Consider the following 17,949-nt stretch of genomic DNA (forward strand, 5'->3'; position numbering starts at 1 on the left):
CAAGGATCACTGATGCACCTCGTGCCCTGCAGAGACACCCTGACAATCCCACCCTGTGCCCCTGGGGGAGTTGTCCAAACACTCCTGGAGCTCTGGCAGGTTTGGTGCTGTGCCCACTGCCTTTGGGAGCCTGTTCAGTGCCCAAACACCCTCTGGGGGAAGAACTTTCCCTGATATCCAACCTGATCTCCTCTAACAGGCATTAAAACCTACCTGAAAGTTTCCAGCCTGAAAGAGCTTGTTACAGGAGTGGAGGCAAGTGCAGGTACAGCCTCACAGGTACCTGTTACTTGTACAGGGGGCTCTGCTCTGTCCTTTAAACTCACGCACATGAAGGTCTTAATGTAAGTGTGGAACGTCACTGAGCTGCCAAAAACCCCCCAAACACATATTGTGGTTTAGAGCATCTAAAGCAGAGACAAACATTGCCATCCTCAGTGTCTTTCATTTAAGTGACCACTCTGGCAACACCCATGATTAAATTTAACACTAAACTAACATGTTCTGATGAACCCAAGCTGCTTCCTGTTGTGAAGGATTCTTCCTGATGTCCAGGATTCTTCCAGGGAAATGTACTATGTGGGTTACCTCCATCTTCACCATAAAGAAAGTACAGAATTAATCCACTTTAGCAATACCATTGGAATTCCTCCTGCTGGGAGGCTGCTCCTGTCCTGCTGCTGCCCAAGTGCACCTGGCCACTAGAAAGGTCACTATTTCGGGTGTATGTGCACCCTGACATTAAAGATGTCACTATTTGAAGGTGTATGTGCACCCTGACATTAAAGATGTCACTATTTGGAGGCACATGTGTGCCCTGCCATTAACAATGTGCCCTCACCAGTGCCCTCACTCACACAGCTCCTGCACTTGTACAGTGCTGCTCATGTTTGTGTGATCCCACAGCAATGTATCAAAAATGGAAAGGAGCTGCCACACTGGTATCATCCCCAAAGTCTGTATTTTCCAAGAGAACTTTTGCTGGTGACATCCCCAATGACAGACCACTCCACAAAAACTACCCAAACAAGTGACATTTTATTGGCGAGTTCTGCTCGTAATGAATTTCCTTTTCCACGCTCACATCCCCTACCAGAGCGACTGGAAAAAACCCCAAACAAACAAAACAAAACCCCAACGCTTTGGGTGACATTCCATTTGCAAACAATAAAATTATTCAACGTTTAAAAAGAGAGGATAACAAATTGAAATACAAGTTCTAGGAAAACCCATCCTGGTTCCCCCAGGAGCTGTTCCTCGCCACCTGGGCTCCCTCTGGGGCCCGAGGCTCTCTCGTTTGGAGCTCAATTAGAAGGACTGGGACATGTGCTATTATTACCATTCAAAGCCCTGTTGTTGTACATTCTTCACAGAAAAACATAAAACAGTTTTTGCAGTAAACCAACCAGTTCTTTTTCTTCCCTTATTCTAAAGCTAAGTCATACTGAAAGTTGGGGAGAAAAAACGTGGCTTCCACATTCACCTACTTTACCACACACAACGATTCCTACTAAGAGCATATCCAGGTTGAAATACACATCTGATTTCCATCATGAGGTTGATGCTTATGGGGTGTGAGATGAAAACTACTTTGAAATGACAAACACATCCCTTTTTGATGAGCACAGCATTATTTTTAGCCTTTTGGACCAACGCTTGCTTAGTTGCTGGTTTTGTTCTCCTGCATCTTGACAGAAGAGGCAGCTTTCACCACTACCACAAATGAAAAGATGACTGGTGACAATCACACACCTCATCACCAGTAAAATGTTGTATTTAGCACATTTGTTTGCATTCTGAAAATCCCTCAGCTCAGTTTTTAGGCCCCAGAGGCTTTGTACACCAGAAATTACACAAGTCAAGCACAGAAAATTGTAAATTGGTATCCACAGCGATTTTGAGGTATTCCACAAGAAAAGTGGCTCTGCACCTGAATGTTCATCTCAAAAAACAAACACACAAAAAAGGACCCAAAGCCCTAGTTGGAGTGGGAACTTAATTTTAAACGTTTCCTTCCATCCCCACGTTTCACCACATTTGATAAAGAAGGACCTTCCCCAACAGGGCACAGGAAGATCCTCTGCAGGTCCCTTCGCGCCACAGGCGGCTCCTCCCAGACTGCCCCAGCCATCGGGGACAAGGAAAACAAAAAACGAGTGGACTTTACAGTCCACAAAGGGGGGACTGAGAAACATTTATTAGAGATCTTAAGAAAAGCTGGAAACAGTCCCATTGGCTGAAACAATTCCTGATGGATAGAAAATACGTGCCCTGCATGGAAACATTCCTTGAGGATGAAGATAAACAGGACACAGTGGTTCATTATCTGGAGGAAGTATATGCCAAGATGGACAAGACAAACTTCCAACACCTCCTTGGTGATGGCATCAGATTCATAACAGATGCCCTTTTGCCAGAGGTGAGTGAACATGGAACTGTGGGAAAAGTAACTGTAAAGTAATAAATAACATGAATTCTTGTATTGCAGGCAGTTTGCAGAAAGCCTGATTGCTTCAGTACCCTAACACTGCTCACTACAAGTCTGCCCAAAATCCAGCTTGCTTGGAAGAACTTTGCCATGGCTTTCCCATTACCAGGTAATGCATAAATCATAGAATCCCAGAATGGTTTGGGTTGGAAGGGACCTTAGAGATCTCATTCCACCCACTGCCATGGGCAGGGACACCTCCCACCAGCCCAGGCTGCTCCAAGCCCTGTCTGACCTGGCCTGGGACACTTCCAGGGATGGGGCAGCCACAGCTTCTCTGGGCAGTGTGTCCATTTCAGTAAGTTTACATCTAGACAGGTTTCCTTTCACTCGAGTGATCAGAGCTTGCAGGAGCAGAGGTTTCTTGAAGTCAGTGGCTCCTGGGCTTTCTCTGTGGAGCAGTGATGAAAGCATTAACAGCTTCACTCCATGCACACTTCCAGCCTTAGGCTGAAACAGGGAATGCCAAGGACATGGAGGTGCTGAAGCACATCCAGAGGAGGGAACGGAGCTTGGGAAGGGTCTGGAGGAGAGGCTGAGGGAGCTGGGGGGGCTCAGCCTGGAGAAAAGGAGGCTCAGGGGGGACCTTCTCGCTCTACAACTCCCTGACAGAAAAGGGTGCAGCCAGGTGAGGGTCAGGCTCTTCTGCCATGTCTCAGGTGGAAGGACAAGAGGAAATGGCCTGAAGTTGCAACAGAGGAGATTCAGGTTAGATATTAGAAAACATTTCTTCGCTGCAAGAGTGGTCAGGCATTGGAGTGAGTTGCCCAGGGATGTGGTGCAATGAACATCTCTGGAAGTGTTCCCCAGGGGCACAAAAAGTCCTTCTTATCATTTTCCTAGGACACTAACTTCAGTACTTCATTCCTAAATTTCCTTGTGCACTCAGAAGAGATGAAGAGCAAGGTGTTGTTTCCCAGCCAAAGCAGAGAAACACACTCAGACACTGTTTTTGGTTTATTCAGTTAGTGAAGGTGCTCTGAGAGGATACCAGCGATCCCCTCACGTTGAAAATAGCAGCGGTTTCTCCTGTAACCTCCCATCTGCAAGGAAGAGGCTGAGCAAAGACCTGGATCAGAGAGTCAGAAGACCAAGTTAAAAAGAAATGTGGTCTCCCTGGTCTGGATTTGGCTTGATAGAACCTATTGAGGCAGCCAGCATGGACAGAAAGCAGTTCCTGTTGAACAGCATGAGCAGATTCTGAAGGAATTGGTCACCTGCCTCAGGTGCTTTCCTGTTAGGGCTGAAGGGGCATGGGCAGCTTTATCCATCAGGTAACTGCTGTTCTCATTTGAGTAGTACATTCAGAATGAATTCAAATAAACCAGAGCTGTAGTGCTAGTCAGGTATAATTTTTGTACGCACGATAATTACCTGCAGCATCTTAACTGGTTACACTGAAAGTGGAAAACCTTTATAATGACCTAAGAAGGAAAGAAGTCACTACTTCTGTATTTGTAGAAAACCCAGAGGCAGTAATATTTTCTAAAGTGCTTCTTTACTTATCAGTTACTCTTTTAAAAATCAGACTTGTATTTGTAGCGGCATCATTTCCTGGTAGTTCCTGGACTGGTAGATAGTTTCTGATGTAGAAAAACCCATTACATATTTTGTTAAAGCAAATGACACTTGCTTTGACAAATGCACCAAAGAGAGTGATCTAAGTGCAAAACCCACCATTTCTGAAAACATGGCCTTATGCTGGTCTACTAATGCAACTTTACATCCTTTAAAAGTCACTTACTTCAACTCCAAGAGCAGGGATTAAATAATACAAATAAAAGTTGAAAATTCAATGAAGCTATTGCCTATTTACCCTGAAATAAAAGAGTCTCATGATTCCACTGGTGCAAAAATCCCTCCAGACACCTTTGTTTTATTGGCAAAGTCATTTAAGGTCACTTTTGCTTCCAAGACCATCTTCTTCCATGGTTTCCACTGAAGGAGTTTTGCTTTGTAATGGCTTGTGGTTCCACAGTGATTTGTAAATGAAAAACCTACTATGAATAACTCTACTGTAGTCACTAAATTACAGATACCGTCATGAGAAAGTCCAAAACTTACAGTGTTTCTTTTAAAATTTTCAGCAAGACACAAAATTCCAGTCAAAGTGTTTTCTTTGAATGCCATTTTAAATGGCAATAAATGGCTGCTGTGCCCTCTGGATGGAGAACTTGATGTGCTTCTTACGCAGTCAGCTGTACTTTGATGTCCCCAGCGCTGGGTGTGGAAGGGCCCCCACAGCCTTTTGGATCAGCTACTCCTATGGATACAGTGCAGCAGGTTGGAATCTGCAGAGAGACCCACGGCTGGGTGGCCCGTGGCAAATGTTGGGCTTGTCTGTTCTCAGAAGGCGTGACACGAAGCATCCCAGGCAGCAAGAGGCAGAAGCAGCTGCAGCGTCGTCCCGATCCCGGCAGGCAGGAGTGGTTCCCTTGGGAGGGTGGTGGTTATTGCTGAGACAGTAAAGCACTCCGGTTGGCCTTCATCTTCTCCAGGCGTTTCACTAAGTGCCCATTGCTCACCTCAAGCTCTTCAGTTTTATCCAGTGCTGAACGAAGCTGAGGGAAGGAGACAGAAAACAAAGTAACTTTAACAGTGTTCCCTTTTGATGCTGTGAGAGACCCCCAAAACAGGGCTCTGAGCCAAGTTAGTGTGGGATAAGATAAACAGGTAGGTTCTTTTAGGAATACACGATGACATGCCCCTCTGAACACTGAGTTTCATGGGGTTTATAATAATGTCCACCCAATCCCCAGTTCACACATCTCTCAGTCCAGCCCTGTCCTGCCCCTGGTCCCACCCCTGTTCCGCCCCTTCAGGATTTGAGTCTGGGGTCGGTGACACCTCCTCTTCATCAGCTCTCCCCTTCCTCAGCACACATAGGGCTTGGAGGTTTTCCTGTGTTCTTAGGCTCAAGGCTGTTGGCTTATGTTTATGTCTTGTTCTGCAGGCCTTTTGGTATTTTTTAGCCTTCCACCTTGAAAAGGAGTCTGAACAGCTAAAAGAAATTGAGCCAGTGATATGTGGTAGGGGTGAGGATACATAAACAAGGAACTTAAGCTGCCAGAAATATTAACACACTAAATCTACATTTTACTACAGTTACAAGTACTTCTAAAATCTATACAAATGAAAAAATCAAAACCCCCATAGGCATCACTTTCCAAGAAAAGCAAGGTTTGTAGTTACCAACACAAACTGACCATATTACTGGAATCTCCTTCTACCATAAAGCAGTTGAAAATTCCTTTTAGTAGAGTTAAAAGTAAATGTTATGTAATTGCTTTGAGGGCCATACGCACAGGTATTTTCTTAGCACAATGCCAAGAATCCAAGGTATTTACAGAATGTTGAACAAATGGCTCAGAATTTCCCTCAGCTCCACAGGCACAGTCTGAGGTATCTGCTGGGGGACACACACACCTGTCTCACTGCTTGGCTTTTGTGTTTCTGGTTCCCACTGCCATGACTTGGTGCCTCAGATTCCTACAAAACCCACCATGGGATGGGGGTACAGAGAGAGAGGTGGACTGCACAGAGCAGTATTTACAGAGCAGAAACAAAGCAAAGAGCCACACTGAAAAAAAATCAAACACCTCAGAAGGCAAGTGTGAGAGAAGCTGGTAAAAGTATTCAGGCTGGTTGTAGCAGCTGCTTGGAGAGAACATGGTTAAGAAAACTAAGGTCAAAATTACAGATAACTTGAAGATGCAATGCTTGAACAGACAGAAACACAGACAGAATGTGTGGACAGCCACACTACAGCAAATGGGCATGAAGAGCCTGACAGAGCAAGAAAAACACAAAGAGCAAGTCAAATCCATTTAACATTCGAATTTAGACTCTGGAGTTTGGAAGTTTAGACTGTCAGTCCTGGTAAAGGTGGCACTGTGCTTAAATAACAAAGCACCCAAATTAACTTTATTACAGGAGGATTTGCAGCTTTCTCCTGCTGTAATTTCTGAATCACAAGTTCTCAAGAGACCAGTGATTTGTGTTCACAAACCCAGAATTTATACATACCAAAGTACTGAGTCTGCAGGTACAACAAAGGACAAAGACAGCAAAGCAGAAATAGGGTTTCAGCTTGATGAATGTGGAACCGTGGGAATATTCACAGCTGCAAACCTGAGCACTGGGAGGCTGTTTCCAGGTTCATGCTGGACAAATGGAACTCGAGCCTGCTCCAGAGAACCAGCTCTGGTACAAAGCAAGGCACAGCAAGCAATGATGAAATGGCAGTGGGAGTTCACAGCTGTGACTGTTACTCCAGTCTGAGTGCCAGAAGTTTGGCTGTACATTTAGAAGGAATAACTAAATCAAATAAAAATATGAGATGTTTATTCTTTGCCACACCAGTAAGGGTGGTTCCTCCTCTCACACACACCTGAGAGGCAGGTGAACCCCACACAGAGCAGGCTGACTGCTGGCCTGAGACAGCTTGCACTTAGTTACCTCTCTCTGGAGTTTGCGTTTCTCTGCTTTCAGTTCATCCTCTACTCTTTCAGCGTTTTCAGCAGCAGTTTTGTATCGGGCTACCTGACCTTCCAGTCGTATTACCTGAGGTGGGGGCAAAGTTTCTGAATTAAAAGCTGCACCAAAAAGTTACTCTGAAGCATTACTCTTCCACTCTAGTACTCAAGGAATAACCAGAGAGATGCTCACTCCTCTTTACTAAAATAAAGCATATTTTTAGGGAAAAAGAAGTATACCAAGGGAGCCTGGCAACAGTAACCTACTGCAGACATTTACACATATCTGTATTTAATATGCTTTCAGCAACAAAAACTACAGGCCACTGACTAAATTTCTCTTAGCAAGAGCATCACTGATGTACTCTGGGCAAGAGCAAACCATCAAAATTGAACAGCTGTGTAAAAACTCCATGTATATATACGTATATATACACATCATATGCCAGCAGCCATTTAGTGCTGTGCAGAGTTCAGCAAGTGCTCTCATGGCCCCTTTGTCTTTGAATGTTTTTCCTTCAGTTCAAATCAATAATACATTCCCCCTTTCCCATGCATAAATGAAAGCATTTCAGTCATAGTAGCCCTGAAAATACTCCTGTTTCTTATTCGAAGGGATAATCACAATAATTTCATTTATCACATAACAAAATACACTTTCTCTTTGCATTCTCACCATGCCTAAACAAACAGAACAAGCTGAAAACTTACATTCTGCTCCAATGCTGTTATCTCTTGCTCAGACTTTGCTAGTTTAAATTTGAGATCACTGATCTGTCTGTTGGCATCTCCTAAAAGAATTGCAGATTTATCAGAGAGGTCAGAACAAGTGTTAACAGTTTCTAACAAGTCTGTCATAAACTTCCATGCATCAGGGACCTGCAGCAGCAGATCCCTGTCAAAAAGTGCCCAGCTGCAGACAGGCACTATTCCCATTCTTGCCTGATTCCCTTGTGACCACTCTGAAAGCAGAATTATCCTGAACTCATAAGGAGGAGCAGTAACAGAGATTCCCAACTGCAATCTTAAAGAAAGGCTCCCAGTTCCCTCACCTCTACAGAGGTGCACAGCTGAAGCTCCCTGAGAGCTGAGGGCTCACCCTCACTCACAGCCATGTGGTTATTGCACAGATACATTTTCTCACTCGCATGCAGGGCACAAAATTCTCCTAAAATCAAAATGCTGCTCACTTTGGAGGTCAATCATGTGCATATCTGTCCCATTTTCCAGAACTTCATCTTCTGACTGTGTGTTTTCTGTCTTGCCATTCTTTTGCTTTTCTTCCAGTTGTCCTTTTAATTTTTTAATCTGAAGGACACAAAATAGTTATTAAAATCACTAAGGGAAACCTGTGGCTCAGTACTCAAAATCACTCAAGTATTACAAAACTAATTATATATATATTTTAAACCTAAATTTCAAAAAATCTGTTATTACAAAATAATGTCCTAGAAATTCTTCTGACAAATGACTCATCGTATTTTATGCATCAGTGCTTATGTATAAACTCAGGACCAAACACACTGAGTAAAAGAAGGCTATTTTATGAGAAAAGCCATAAATATTCTGCAGGCACATTCATATAAAACATCTTTAAAAACTTCCCAAACTGAGCTTGGTTCTGTGCAAGACTCAAGGTCAAGGATCTAGAGCGTAAGTGAAAGCACAGAGTGACCTGCAACAGAAAGAGTTCCCCTGAAGTTTTCTGAACAGACTTTATATCTGCTATGAAATATCATGGAACCAGCAAGAATCACTTTAATTGCTATTTACTCATCTACAGCAATTCTTCCACTATTTCTTTCCGAAAGGCCCATTAAGATCCAGCAATCAGGAGGGTCTTACTCTTGGAAATAAAACGTGCTGAGCCATGCTTGTGTTTCCTCGGGCCTGTTTTTCAGAAATAATCCTGGGGAAGAAGTCACCTTTTAGGAGACTGAGGACACTGAATGTGACAGGAGAGCAGCATGGAACAGGGCACAGTGGGCTGCATTGCTCTTCCCATGTGTCCTGAGTTAACGTGTAGGAGGAATATTTCAGAGGAAGAATAAAGTGCCCAGCAAGGCAGCAAGTCCTCAGTAAGAGCAACCCAGCAAATGTTCTGCAAGGCAGCAGTGCTGCTGCCCTACACCTTGCACTGGGGCTATTTTCTTAATTCTTATAATTATCATAGAATGGATTGGGTTGGAAAAGACCTCCCAGATCATCAAGTCCAACCCTTGGTCCAACTCCAGTCCATTTACCAGATCATGGCACTCAGTGCCACGGCCAAGCTCAGCTGAAAAACCTCCAGGGATGGGGAATCCACCCCCTCTCTGGGCAGCCCATTCCAATCCCTGAGCACTCTCTCTGCAAAGAAGTTTTTTCTGCTCTCCAACTTCAATTTCCCCTGGCAGAGCTTGAGCCCATCGTGCCCCCTTGTCCTATTGCTGAGTGCCTGGGAGAAGAGACCAACCCCCACCTGGCCGGAACTTATTGAAGATTTTGTAAGCAGCAATGGTTACCTGGTCTAGTAGAGATTCTCGCTCATCCACGAGCTTTTTCAGCCTGTCTGAAAGAGAAAATTGGAAGTTCAGTGCTGACTTGGCCACGTGGCACATTTGGGAGGCTTCTGATACATGTGATGGACCATTAAGGTTAGTGGAACTACTGATGAGGGGAGTTATGCACGTACCACAGGCAATGAGGCCACAGCCAGGGCTGGGAAGGGGCTGCAGCCAGGGGAGGTTATGTCATTCTCACAGAACATGCTTGTCACGGCAGTAGCTGCATGCAAAGTGGCTAATCTTCTACGTTAGGTTAGCATGCAAGAACTCTGGGGGCAAACACAACTGCAACACAAAATCTCACAAATCTTTACAGTTTAGCACAGTGAAAACACGGTAAAAACCTATAATTATAGATAAGCACGTTCTCAGCACTTTAAATCTTCCCTTCTTTCACATGGCAATGACATTTTATCTCCAATATTATGACCAGAAAAACATTTGTCCCTCAGGTTATTTGTGTTTTGCTTGCAGCAGTCTGGTAACACTTTCTTTTCTCTTCACAGGCAACTCTCCAGGTCAGGTATCAAGAGGCCATGGGCAATCTGGACCAACTGTTGTGTCACACTTGCACTTGGAAGTGCTACAGGCCTGCACATGGATTTGTGTGGCTTTCATTAATAAAGTGCACTCTACAGAATGAGACAAATGGAAAAATGAACTACAAATCAAGTAACCAAATGGCTTGGGCTTTTCCTTCCCCATTAAGGGGTGCAAGACATGGAAGTATTTTAGCAGGTACTCACAGATTTTGTCACGAAAATTATCTCATTAATTAACACCCTCTGCTCAGGTACACCTCAGGCAGGACACAGCACACTCAAATACACCTCTGAGAAGAGGCTCTATCGACCTCAGCCAGGTCCTGCTCCCCAGGTTTGACGTGGGTGTTCACTGCAGGTTTATTTATCTTGCCCCCCTTGCCAGCAGGAGCCACATGTGCAGGACCAGGGTGGGTGTGCAGAGCTCAGCTCCACAGGTAAGGGCTGGCCTGCTAATTAAATGGTTAAAATCCAAAGGTCACTCAAGAAAAAGGCCTTTTTGTAAACTTAAGGAAAGCAACTGATAAATTACAGATAAGAGCATAGTGGGCTTTTAATGGGTAAATTCTGTTGGCAGACTGACTTAAATATTTTTGAAGAGCTTGAAAAGTACCAGTTCTTCTTTGTTCTTAAATCCTGAACAGCCCAAAGTCTTGTGGTTCTTGTGGTTCTCCATTTTTTCTTGTTGGCACACGCAGTTAAAGGGAATAAAGAGTCTGTATTGAATCAAATCATGGGGAAAACTGGTTTTCAAATGGAAGTCCCTCTATGCAGCAGACATGTACAGTCCATTAGCCAGCAATAATGTGGGATGTCATTGCCCTCCTGGCTATACAAATTCCCACACACCAGCAGTCATTCCAGAGCATGGAATAAACCTTTCACATTGGATTCTGATGCAATACCCCAATGCAGATCTTAACAAGACATCCCAGTGCAGCAGCTTCATGCAATCATTTTGAACCTTCTCAAGCTCCATCTTTTTTTTTTGTTGTTTTAACCCAACACTGTTACACCTGAGCACTGATATGGAAAACCAAAATAAACAAAACTAACAAAACCCCCACATTTTTGTAAACTATCAAAAGTTACCACAATTTACAGGTATAAAGCCTTTCAAAATAATAATGTCACAGATCTTTATGAGAAGGCAAATTCTGCAAAAGATGAAAGATACAGAAAAGAAATAAAGGACAGTGAAGAAAGCAAGGAGAGCAAACAGTAAAAGACAGGTCAGAGATACTCAGACTTGGAGATGTGTGTTGGGAGTCACAGGTCAGCAAAGACTGAGATATGGAGTTCTAAGGACTGGAAAGAGAATGAGGATTGAGGAGCAGGAAACCTCTGGGTCACTACAAAATTAACTCAAACTTACTGACTCTAAAGGAGCCAAATAATCCACCTTGATCCTGAAAATAATTTACTTGTAACATTCATTAACACAAGCATTGCTGTGGAGTGAAACATGCCTGCCTGAAGGAAGGGCACCTGGCTCCAGATTCCATAAGGAAGCATATCAGCTTCTCCCACCCCCTTTCCCTGCAAAATGGATTGTCAGCACTTTGGGATGAACCTTCAAATCCAGCCCCACCATCAGTCCTCTCTTCCTGCACTGTGGACACTCCGCTGGGACACTCCTCTGGGATTCACTGCACCAGGGAGAAAAGGAGTTTGGCAAATTGGTGTTCATGTAGGAGAGTTTTCTGCCTGTAGAGATGAAGGTCTCTGAGGTTTCACTGATCTTTAAACCCCCACACTAACCCAGAGAACTTACGATAGCTTTGTTATCTCTGCAGTCACCTTAATTCTGGATTTAGGAGGCATTTTCCCAACAAATCAAGGATTTGAGGACTTTGAGAACAGGTGAGCAGGAAAGAACAATCTACTGAATTAGGACACTGAAGCAGCTAATTGAAATTCTTATCTGTAACAATCATTATCCTTATTTCACATCCAATGATACTACAGTGAATAATTAGAGTGTGACATTCACCTCACTTAACTTTGGAAACGTGATTCCCAGGGAACTCTTTGCACCAGTTCATGGCTTTCATAGACAAAGGAGTTTAACAGAGAGACCTGTGAGGGAGCAGGACACAGTGGGGTGATGGTGACCAGTGTCTTCTGCTTTGGGTTGTGAATCAAATGACTGTTCTCATTGCCTTGGCACTGCAGGTGACTCAAGGGATTGCTGGCTCAAGTGCTGCTTCAGAAATGCCTTCCTGTCTTTCTCAGAAGAGGGACACTGGTGGGACAGCAGAGGATTTGGAAAACACCAGCTTGTAGTACTGATTTTGAAGGAGACAGGAGGACTGTTTTTTCTGTAGTAATGGAAATACTGACCAAGACCTTTTCACTATTTTTTCCCCTATTTCATCAAGCTTCTTCAGCTACTGCTTTTGAAAGCATTTCAGGCTAGCACTGAATTTGCAATTATGCACAAACCTGGGCTACAGGCTACACATGCCACTGGGTGTTGAACTGAAAACCCAGTGAGCATTTGGGGTTATTCTGAAAGACAAAAGTCTCATCCTTGGGTCACATATCTGAAAGACAAGACCAGCACAGAAAGTGACAAGCCAGATGTTTTCTTCTATCTGCTTTTAACTTTACAAGAGATTTACAAAGTATCACAGAATCCCAGACAATTCAGAGTTGGAAGGGACACACAAGGATCATCGAGTCCAGCTCTTAAGTCAGTGGCCCACACAGGGGATTGAACCCATGACCTTGGCATTGTTACAGCCAAGTTTTAACCAACTGAGAGCTAAGTAGCCTACAATGCATTTTCTAGGTAATTCCTCCTGAGACACTGTCTCCTCTCCCTCTCTAATGTCACTCAGTGCTGGCTGGCATACAATACTGAAATTATTAAGTTTTTCATGTAATATCTGGTAGTTCCCTTTACCATCAAGGTGATTTACCTGGGGGAGACCTTCCTTTCCCTCTATGTGCATCTGCTCAAACAAAACCAGAGAGGTAAAAGAACACTGTGACCTTCTCCTTTCAGGAGTCAGGGACCAGGTGCCAACAGAATTACCAAGCAGTTCCAGGATGGATTTCTGGCACATCAACTACTCTGCACTGCCTGTCCATGTTCTTGCTCCTGCCCTGGTTACACTGATCGTGGCATAAAAGCTGGTTCATGGACAGGTAAGAATGAAGTTGTTTCTCCTTCTGTGACCTGGCTTTAAAAGGGAATTCTTTGTTTTGTGGTGGAAAAACTAGTTAAAAATCAGCTCATCAGTGACTCCCTCAACCATCCAGAAGCATTTCAATTAGAAATTAACTCAAAAAAACCCCACAGGGAAGACTGGCATGTGTCTAACTCAACTCAGACAGATTCCTCCACAAGTACAGGTGAAGCCTGGGAAGCACATTTAATACACTTAAGTGTATTTAACCTTTAAAAAACCACTTTCAACACTAGACAATTTACTACTGTTGAGAACAGAGCAGAGCCAAACCTTTAAATAAAGACTGTTACGTGGTAATAAGAAATGCTTTTAAAATCTGTGACTTTTTGGTTTAGCATTTAGTGTAAACCCTTAAGAACAACTGCTGATACTTACAGAAACCACGGTGGACCTGCTGTAATGGAGAGAAGCCATGTGAAAGGAGGTACAGGGCTACAGACCTGAGAGAGGGTTACAGTTAAGGTGCCATCACATAGTCAAGGTCCTCACACCCCGAGCTGCCCAGTCCTAGGAAGATCACTCTTCCAGCTACGCAGCACAACGCAATAAACTGAACAAAGCTGCAGAAAAATGTGTTTGAAATTATACAGATTTAAATAACTGTCTATGCAGGGTTAGAAACAGTGCTCTGGACAGGTAATTTAAAGTATAAAATATGTTTATTTAAATTATATACAGCAGTACATTTTGATATACATCTTGAAATTTTGCAGTCTGTCTGTTCTCTATCAACTTTGTAACATCAGTACAAACAGAGCCTTCCATAGCCCCCACCCCCCTCAATCTGCATTTTCTTGTGATGTTCCTTGCTTAAAAAAACTGTAAAGGAGTATTTATGTATGCAAAACATGCACTTCCTCCCAAGCACTAGCAAAGATGCGAGAAGAAATACAGCAACGGAGTCCAAGTGTCTAATTAATGTCAGGAATTCAAAGCAATCCAGCTTTCCCAAAAAGCATGGGGGCTACTACACGGAACAACAGTCACCTTTGGTCTGACACCCAGCAAGAGTTAAGACATGCAACATTATCTTCTTTCCAGAAGGGAAGAGGTAAGATTGTTTCAGAGATAAAAACATTCTTTCAGAATCACACTTAGCAAAAAACATAATGCAGTAAGCAAATGCAATTTTGAACAAAAATCTTCTTGGAAAAATAGATATTTTATATATTTGTATCTAGACAGTACTTAAGAGCAAACCTAAGCACACATTACAGTGTGTATTGACACTTTCTCTGGAAAGAATAAAACCCCATGTGAGGAGACATGGTGTGAAAGGCCTGTTGTGGTGCAAAGTGCCTAAATGAAGTAAACATGTATGTATTTTTTTCTTTCAGCTAAGACCTGTATGTTGCACTTTCTTCAAACTGTGTATTGTTCTTCCAAGGTGCTTAGACTGCACAGATTCACAGTGATCCTACCACATTCAGAATACAACCACATTAGAAATGCACACAAACTGGAATGAAAATACCTTTGTTTTCCATATTAAAAAAACATAAGATTGGTTCATAGGTTTTAATCATTCTGAAAGCAGTTTCAACATCAGTGTGGCTGATCTGCTGAGTTCCTTCATGAAGTGTTAATGTACCTACTGTAGGCCTAAGTACAATCAGCATGTGCATAAGTTCACACAGATCCAATGCACTTATGGACATTCAAAACATCTGTCACCTGGGCTAGAATAAAACATTCCTACAGCACTTTCTCAGCAGCAGTTACCCACACTAGAGGTATGACAGTCTGAATGGTCACTTTGTAAAGCTTCTTCATTTGGTGATGAACTTTTAACCCGAGACACAGCAAACCCAAACCCGCTCATGCTTTCCTGTGGCCAGGGACATCAGTGAGTAACTTAATACTTGCATCATTACCACCTACATACATTGCATTATGATGAGTTACCTAGAGAGAAAAAGCTGCAAGGGTATTCATAAGGCCTGGTGTTTTGTGCAAAGTACATGTTTCTGTCCTGGGACTGGTCACATGGCATGTAACTTGTGTAGGCTTGTGATCCCAAATTAGGATATTGTACAGTCATCTCTGGATCTACCTCTGCCCTTTCTACTACCCTGCAAATCCTCCTTGCTTTCAGCCCTGGTAATGCCAGCACTTTCCAAGTCCTGTTCCAAAGCATTTTCATCCAGTATTTTTTTCACTGTATTAGAATCTGATGCTTTGATTTCAACTTCCATCACATCAGCTTTCTCATCAGTTTTCCATGATGCTTCCCCTTGCAAGCTCCCTGTTTCTTCAGGCTCATCTCTTTCGTCTTCGGGCAAGGCATCATCTTTGACATCCATTTTGTCTGTTCCCTCTCCAGCTTTGTCTGTATGGGCAGCTTTTTCAACAGCACCATTTGCTCCAACACCCTTTTCCTTCTGTGTATCAGTTTTCTCTCCATCACATTTTTCACCAGATTCCAGTATTTGATTTGACTCTTCATCAAAATCAAATGCATCTCCATCATCTTCCAGGCTTTCCTCTGCTTGACCCTCCAATTTAACTTGTTCACTAACTTTTTCATCCTGCTCAGCTTTCTGTGCCAGGGAATTATTTGCACCTTCCTCCAAAGCAAGTTCCCCATGGTGGTGTGCAAGCTCTAACTCTTGCTCATTCTCTTTCAGTGTTTCTTTATCAGCTTTGTTTTCAGTAGTTACACGAACATCTACGCTTGACTCCTCTTTAGATTCATGTTCCTCTTCCTCTTGTTTAACCACCTTCTGCACTTCACCTTCTAAAGGAATATTTTTCTTGTTTTCTGTACCACCTGCTGTTTCTTCATTACACTGAACTGTTTGTACTTCTACCTCTAGCTTTGAATCTTCTACCCATTCTGTCCTACTTTCCTTTTCTTTCCCAGACTCATTCCCTGTTTTCAATTCTGACTCCTTAATTTTATCATCTAAAAGACTTGGATCTGTACTGGTTTCCTGAGCTGTCACCTCCTCCCCAACACCTGTGTCTGGCTGTTCCTGCTGCAGCATCCTTCCTTTTACCTCAGGAATGGAGCCTTCTGCCTCCACAGATGCCTCATCTTGTTCACCTCTTTCAGCAGAACCTGAACAATTCTCCAGCTCTTCCATTAATTCCTCCTCCTGTCTGTCCTTCTCAGCCACAGCATTTTCGTGTTCAGTTTCGTCTTGTGTACTCTGTTCCTCTGATGATGCTGAAGGGCTGTCCCCTGATGAGACTGGTTGGATGAATTCCTCATGTCCTCCACATTCCTTTTCCAGTGGCTCTGCTGGGACACCCGTTTCACAGGACTCCATTCCCTCCAGACCCACAGACTCAGTTTCCCTCGGCTGACCCTGAACTGCATCCCCAAGCTCATTTATTTCTTCAGCTCTATCCTCTCCTGTTTTGTCAGTTCTTCCATCAGTGCAGTCTATGCTTTCAACAAGCTTCTCCTCCAAGATGTTTGTAACCTTGTTTTCAGCTCCTTCTTCTGAGTGCTGGAGTTCCTCTGGAGTGGAACTCTCTGCATTTCCCTCTTCCCTAAGCCAGCCTGCCCCTGCCCCCTCTGGCAGCCCTGCCTGGTTAGAAACCAGCTCACTGCTCTCACTAGTACTGTTGGTTTCTTCATCCATTTCACTGTCACTTAGGGCATGGCTTGTTTTCAGATCCTCTTGTTCTTCCTGCTTGGCTGCAGCTTCTCCCAGTCTCTGCTCTGTGCCTGAGTCACAAAGCACTTCCTGAGGAGTCTCAGAAACCCGATGGCCTTGCAGAGCACCCACCTCCAAGTTCTCGTCTGTCTCTGCACTCAAGTCATGGTGTTCAGCCTCTGTACTCTCAGGCTGCTGGGCCACTGTGGACTCTGTCCCCCTTCTCAAATCCTCTGTGTCACTATCACTGTTGGGAGAGGTGTTCCCTGACACATGTTCTGTAAGGCTTTGAGCAAACCTACTCTCTGGGACCATCACAGTTGACAGGGCGGCACGTTCTTCAACCATGTTTTCTGCCTCTGTGTTTTCAGCAGCATGCAATGTCTGTACTTCCTGCTCCTCAGACTCCTCTTTGTGTTCCTCATGCTCAGTATTCTGCATCATTTCTCTTTTCCCCACATCCTCCAAAATCTCATTTTTCATGTCCACTTCCTTGGCTTTGCCTAAAAGACCATTGAGAAAGTTGAAGGGACCACACCACAGCACTTACCTCCCCATTTAAAGCCCGAAAGAGAGAATGAATCAAAGAACAGGTTAATAAGAGATCAGCTTTTGCCAATTATGTGAGGCAAAGCAGCGATTGAATTAGTAAGGCTCTGGAGTTTTTGATCAGTGAAACTCACCACCACCCTCTCCAAGCAAGACATCTCGGTGCTGGCTTTTGTTTTTGGAAAGGAGATTTATGCTCTTGGCTGGGTGAATTACAGCTTTTGTTGAGGAGAACGACTGTTTGAAGCAGTGCAATTTAACAGCAATACTTGCAGATGTACCTTTAAAGACTGTTTTTCTCAGCAGTATTCCCTACAGCTTTAGCCCTGACACTCCTCTGTGCATGCAGGAGTGCCTGTCTGATGCCATTACAATGGATTGTTCAGTAATATTTTGCTTTTAATACCACAAACAGGCATCACCAGTGTACAGGAGAGACACTGAATGTAAATCTGATTGGCAAGGAAATGTTTTGGCTGTTCAGCACTCCCAACACAGGTCAAAGCTCAGGGACTCTGTGCCCCTTACAGCCACTTCAGCCACCCAA

At 43.7% G+C, this 17,949-nt stretch overlaps 1 protein-coding gene across 5 annotated transcripts in view; it reads right to left on the bottom strand.

Moving 5' to 3' along the window:
* Positions 1-1,019: 1,019 nt before the first annotated feature.
* Positions 1,020-17,949, bottom strand: part of LRRFIP1 (LRR binding FLII interacting protein 1) — a 128,844-nt gene continuing 111,914 nt past the window's right edge. For 3 of the 5 annotated variants that reach the window (XM_071561935.1, XM_071561936.1, XM_071561938.1), the window contains one exon: positions 13,889-17,356. In XM_071561935.1, the coding sequence (XP_071418036.1) occupies positions 15,270-17,356 (2,087 nt within the window). In that variant the 3' untranslated portion in view covers positions 13,889-15,269. Of the gene's footprint in view, positions 5,050-6,946; positions 7,052-7,674; positions 7,755-8,153; positions 8,272-9,467; positions 9,515-13,888; positions 17,357-17,949 lie in introns of those variants that run through there. The other 2 variants (XM_071561939.1, XM_071561940.1) reach the window with 1 other exon arrangement.

The sequence above is a fragment of the Pithys albifrons genome, chromosome 8 (assembly GCF_047495875.1).
Source record: "Pithys albifrons albifrons isolate INPA30051 chromosome 8, PitAlb_v1, whole genome shotgun sequence".
In the NCBI taxonomy this organism is placed as follows: domain Eukaryota; kingdom Metazoa; phylum Chordata; class Aves; order Passeriformes; family Thamnophilidae; genus Pithys; species Pithys albifrons.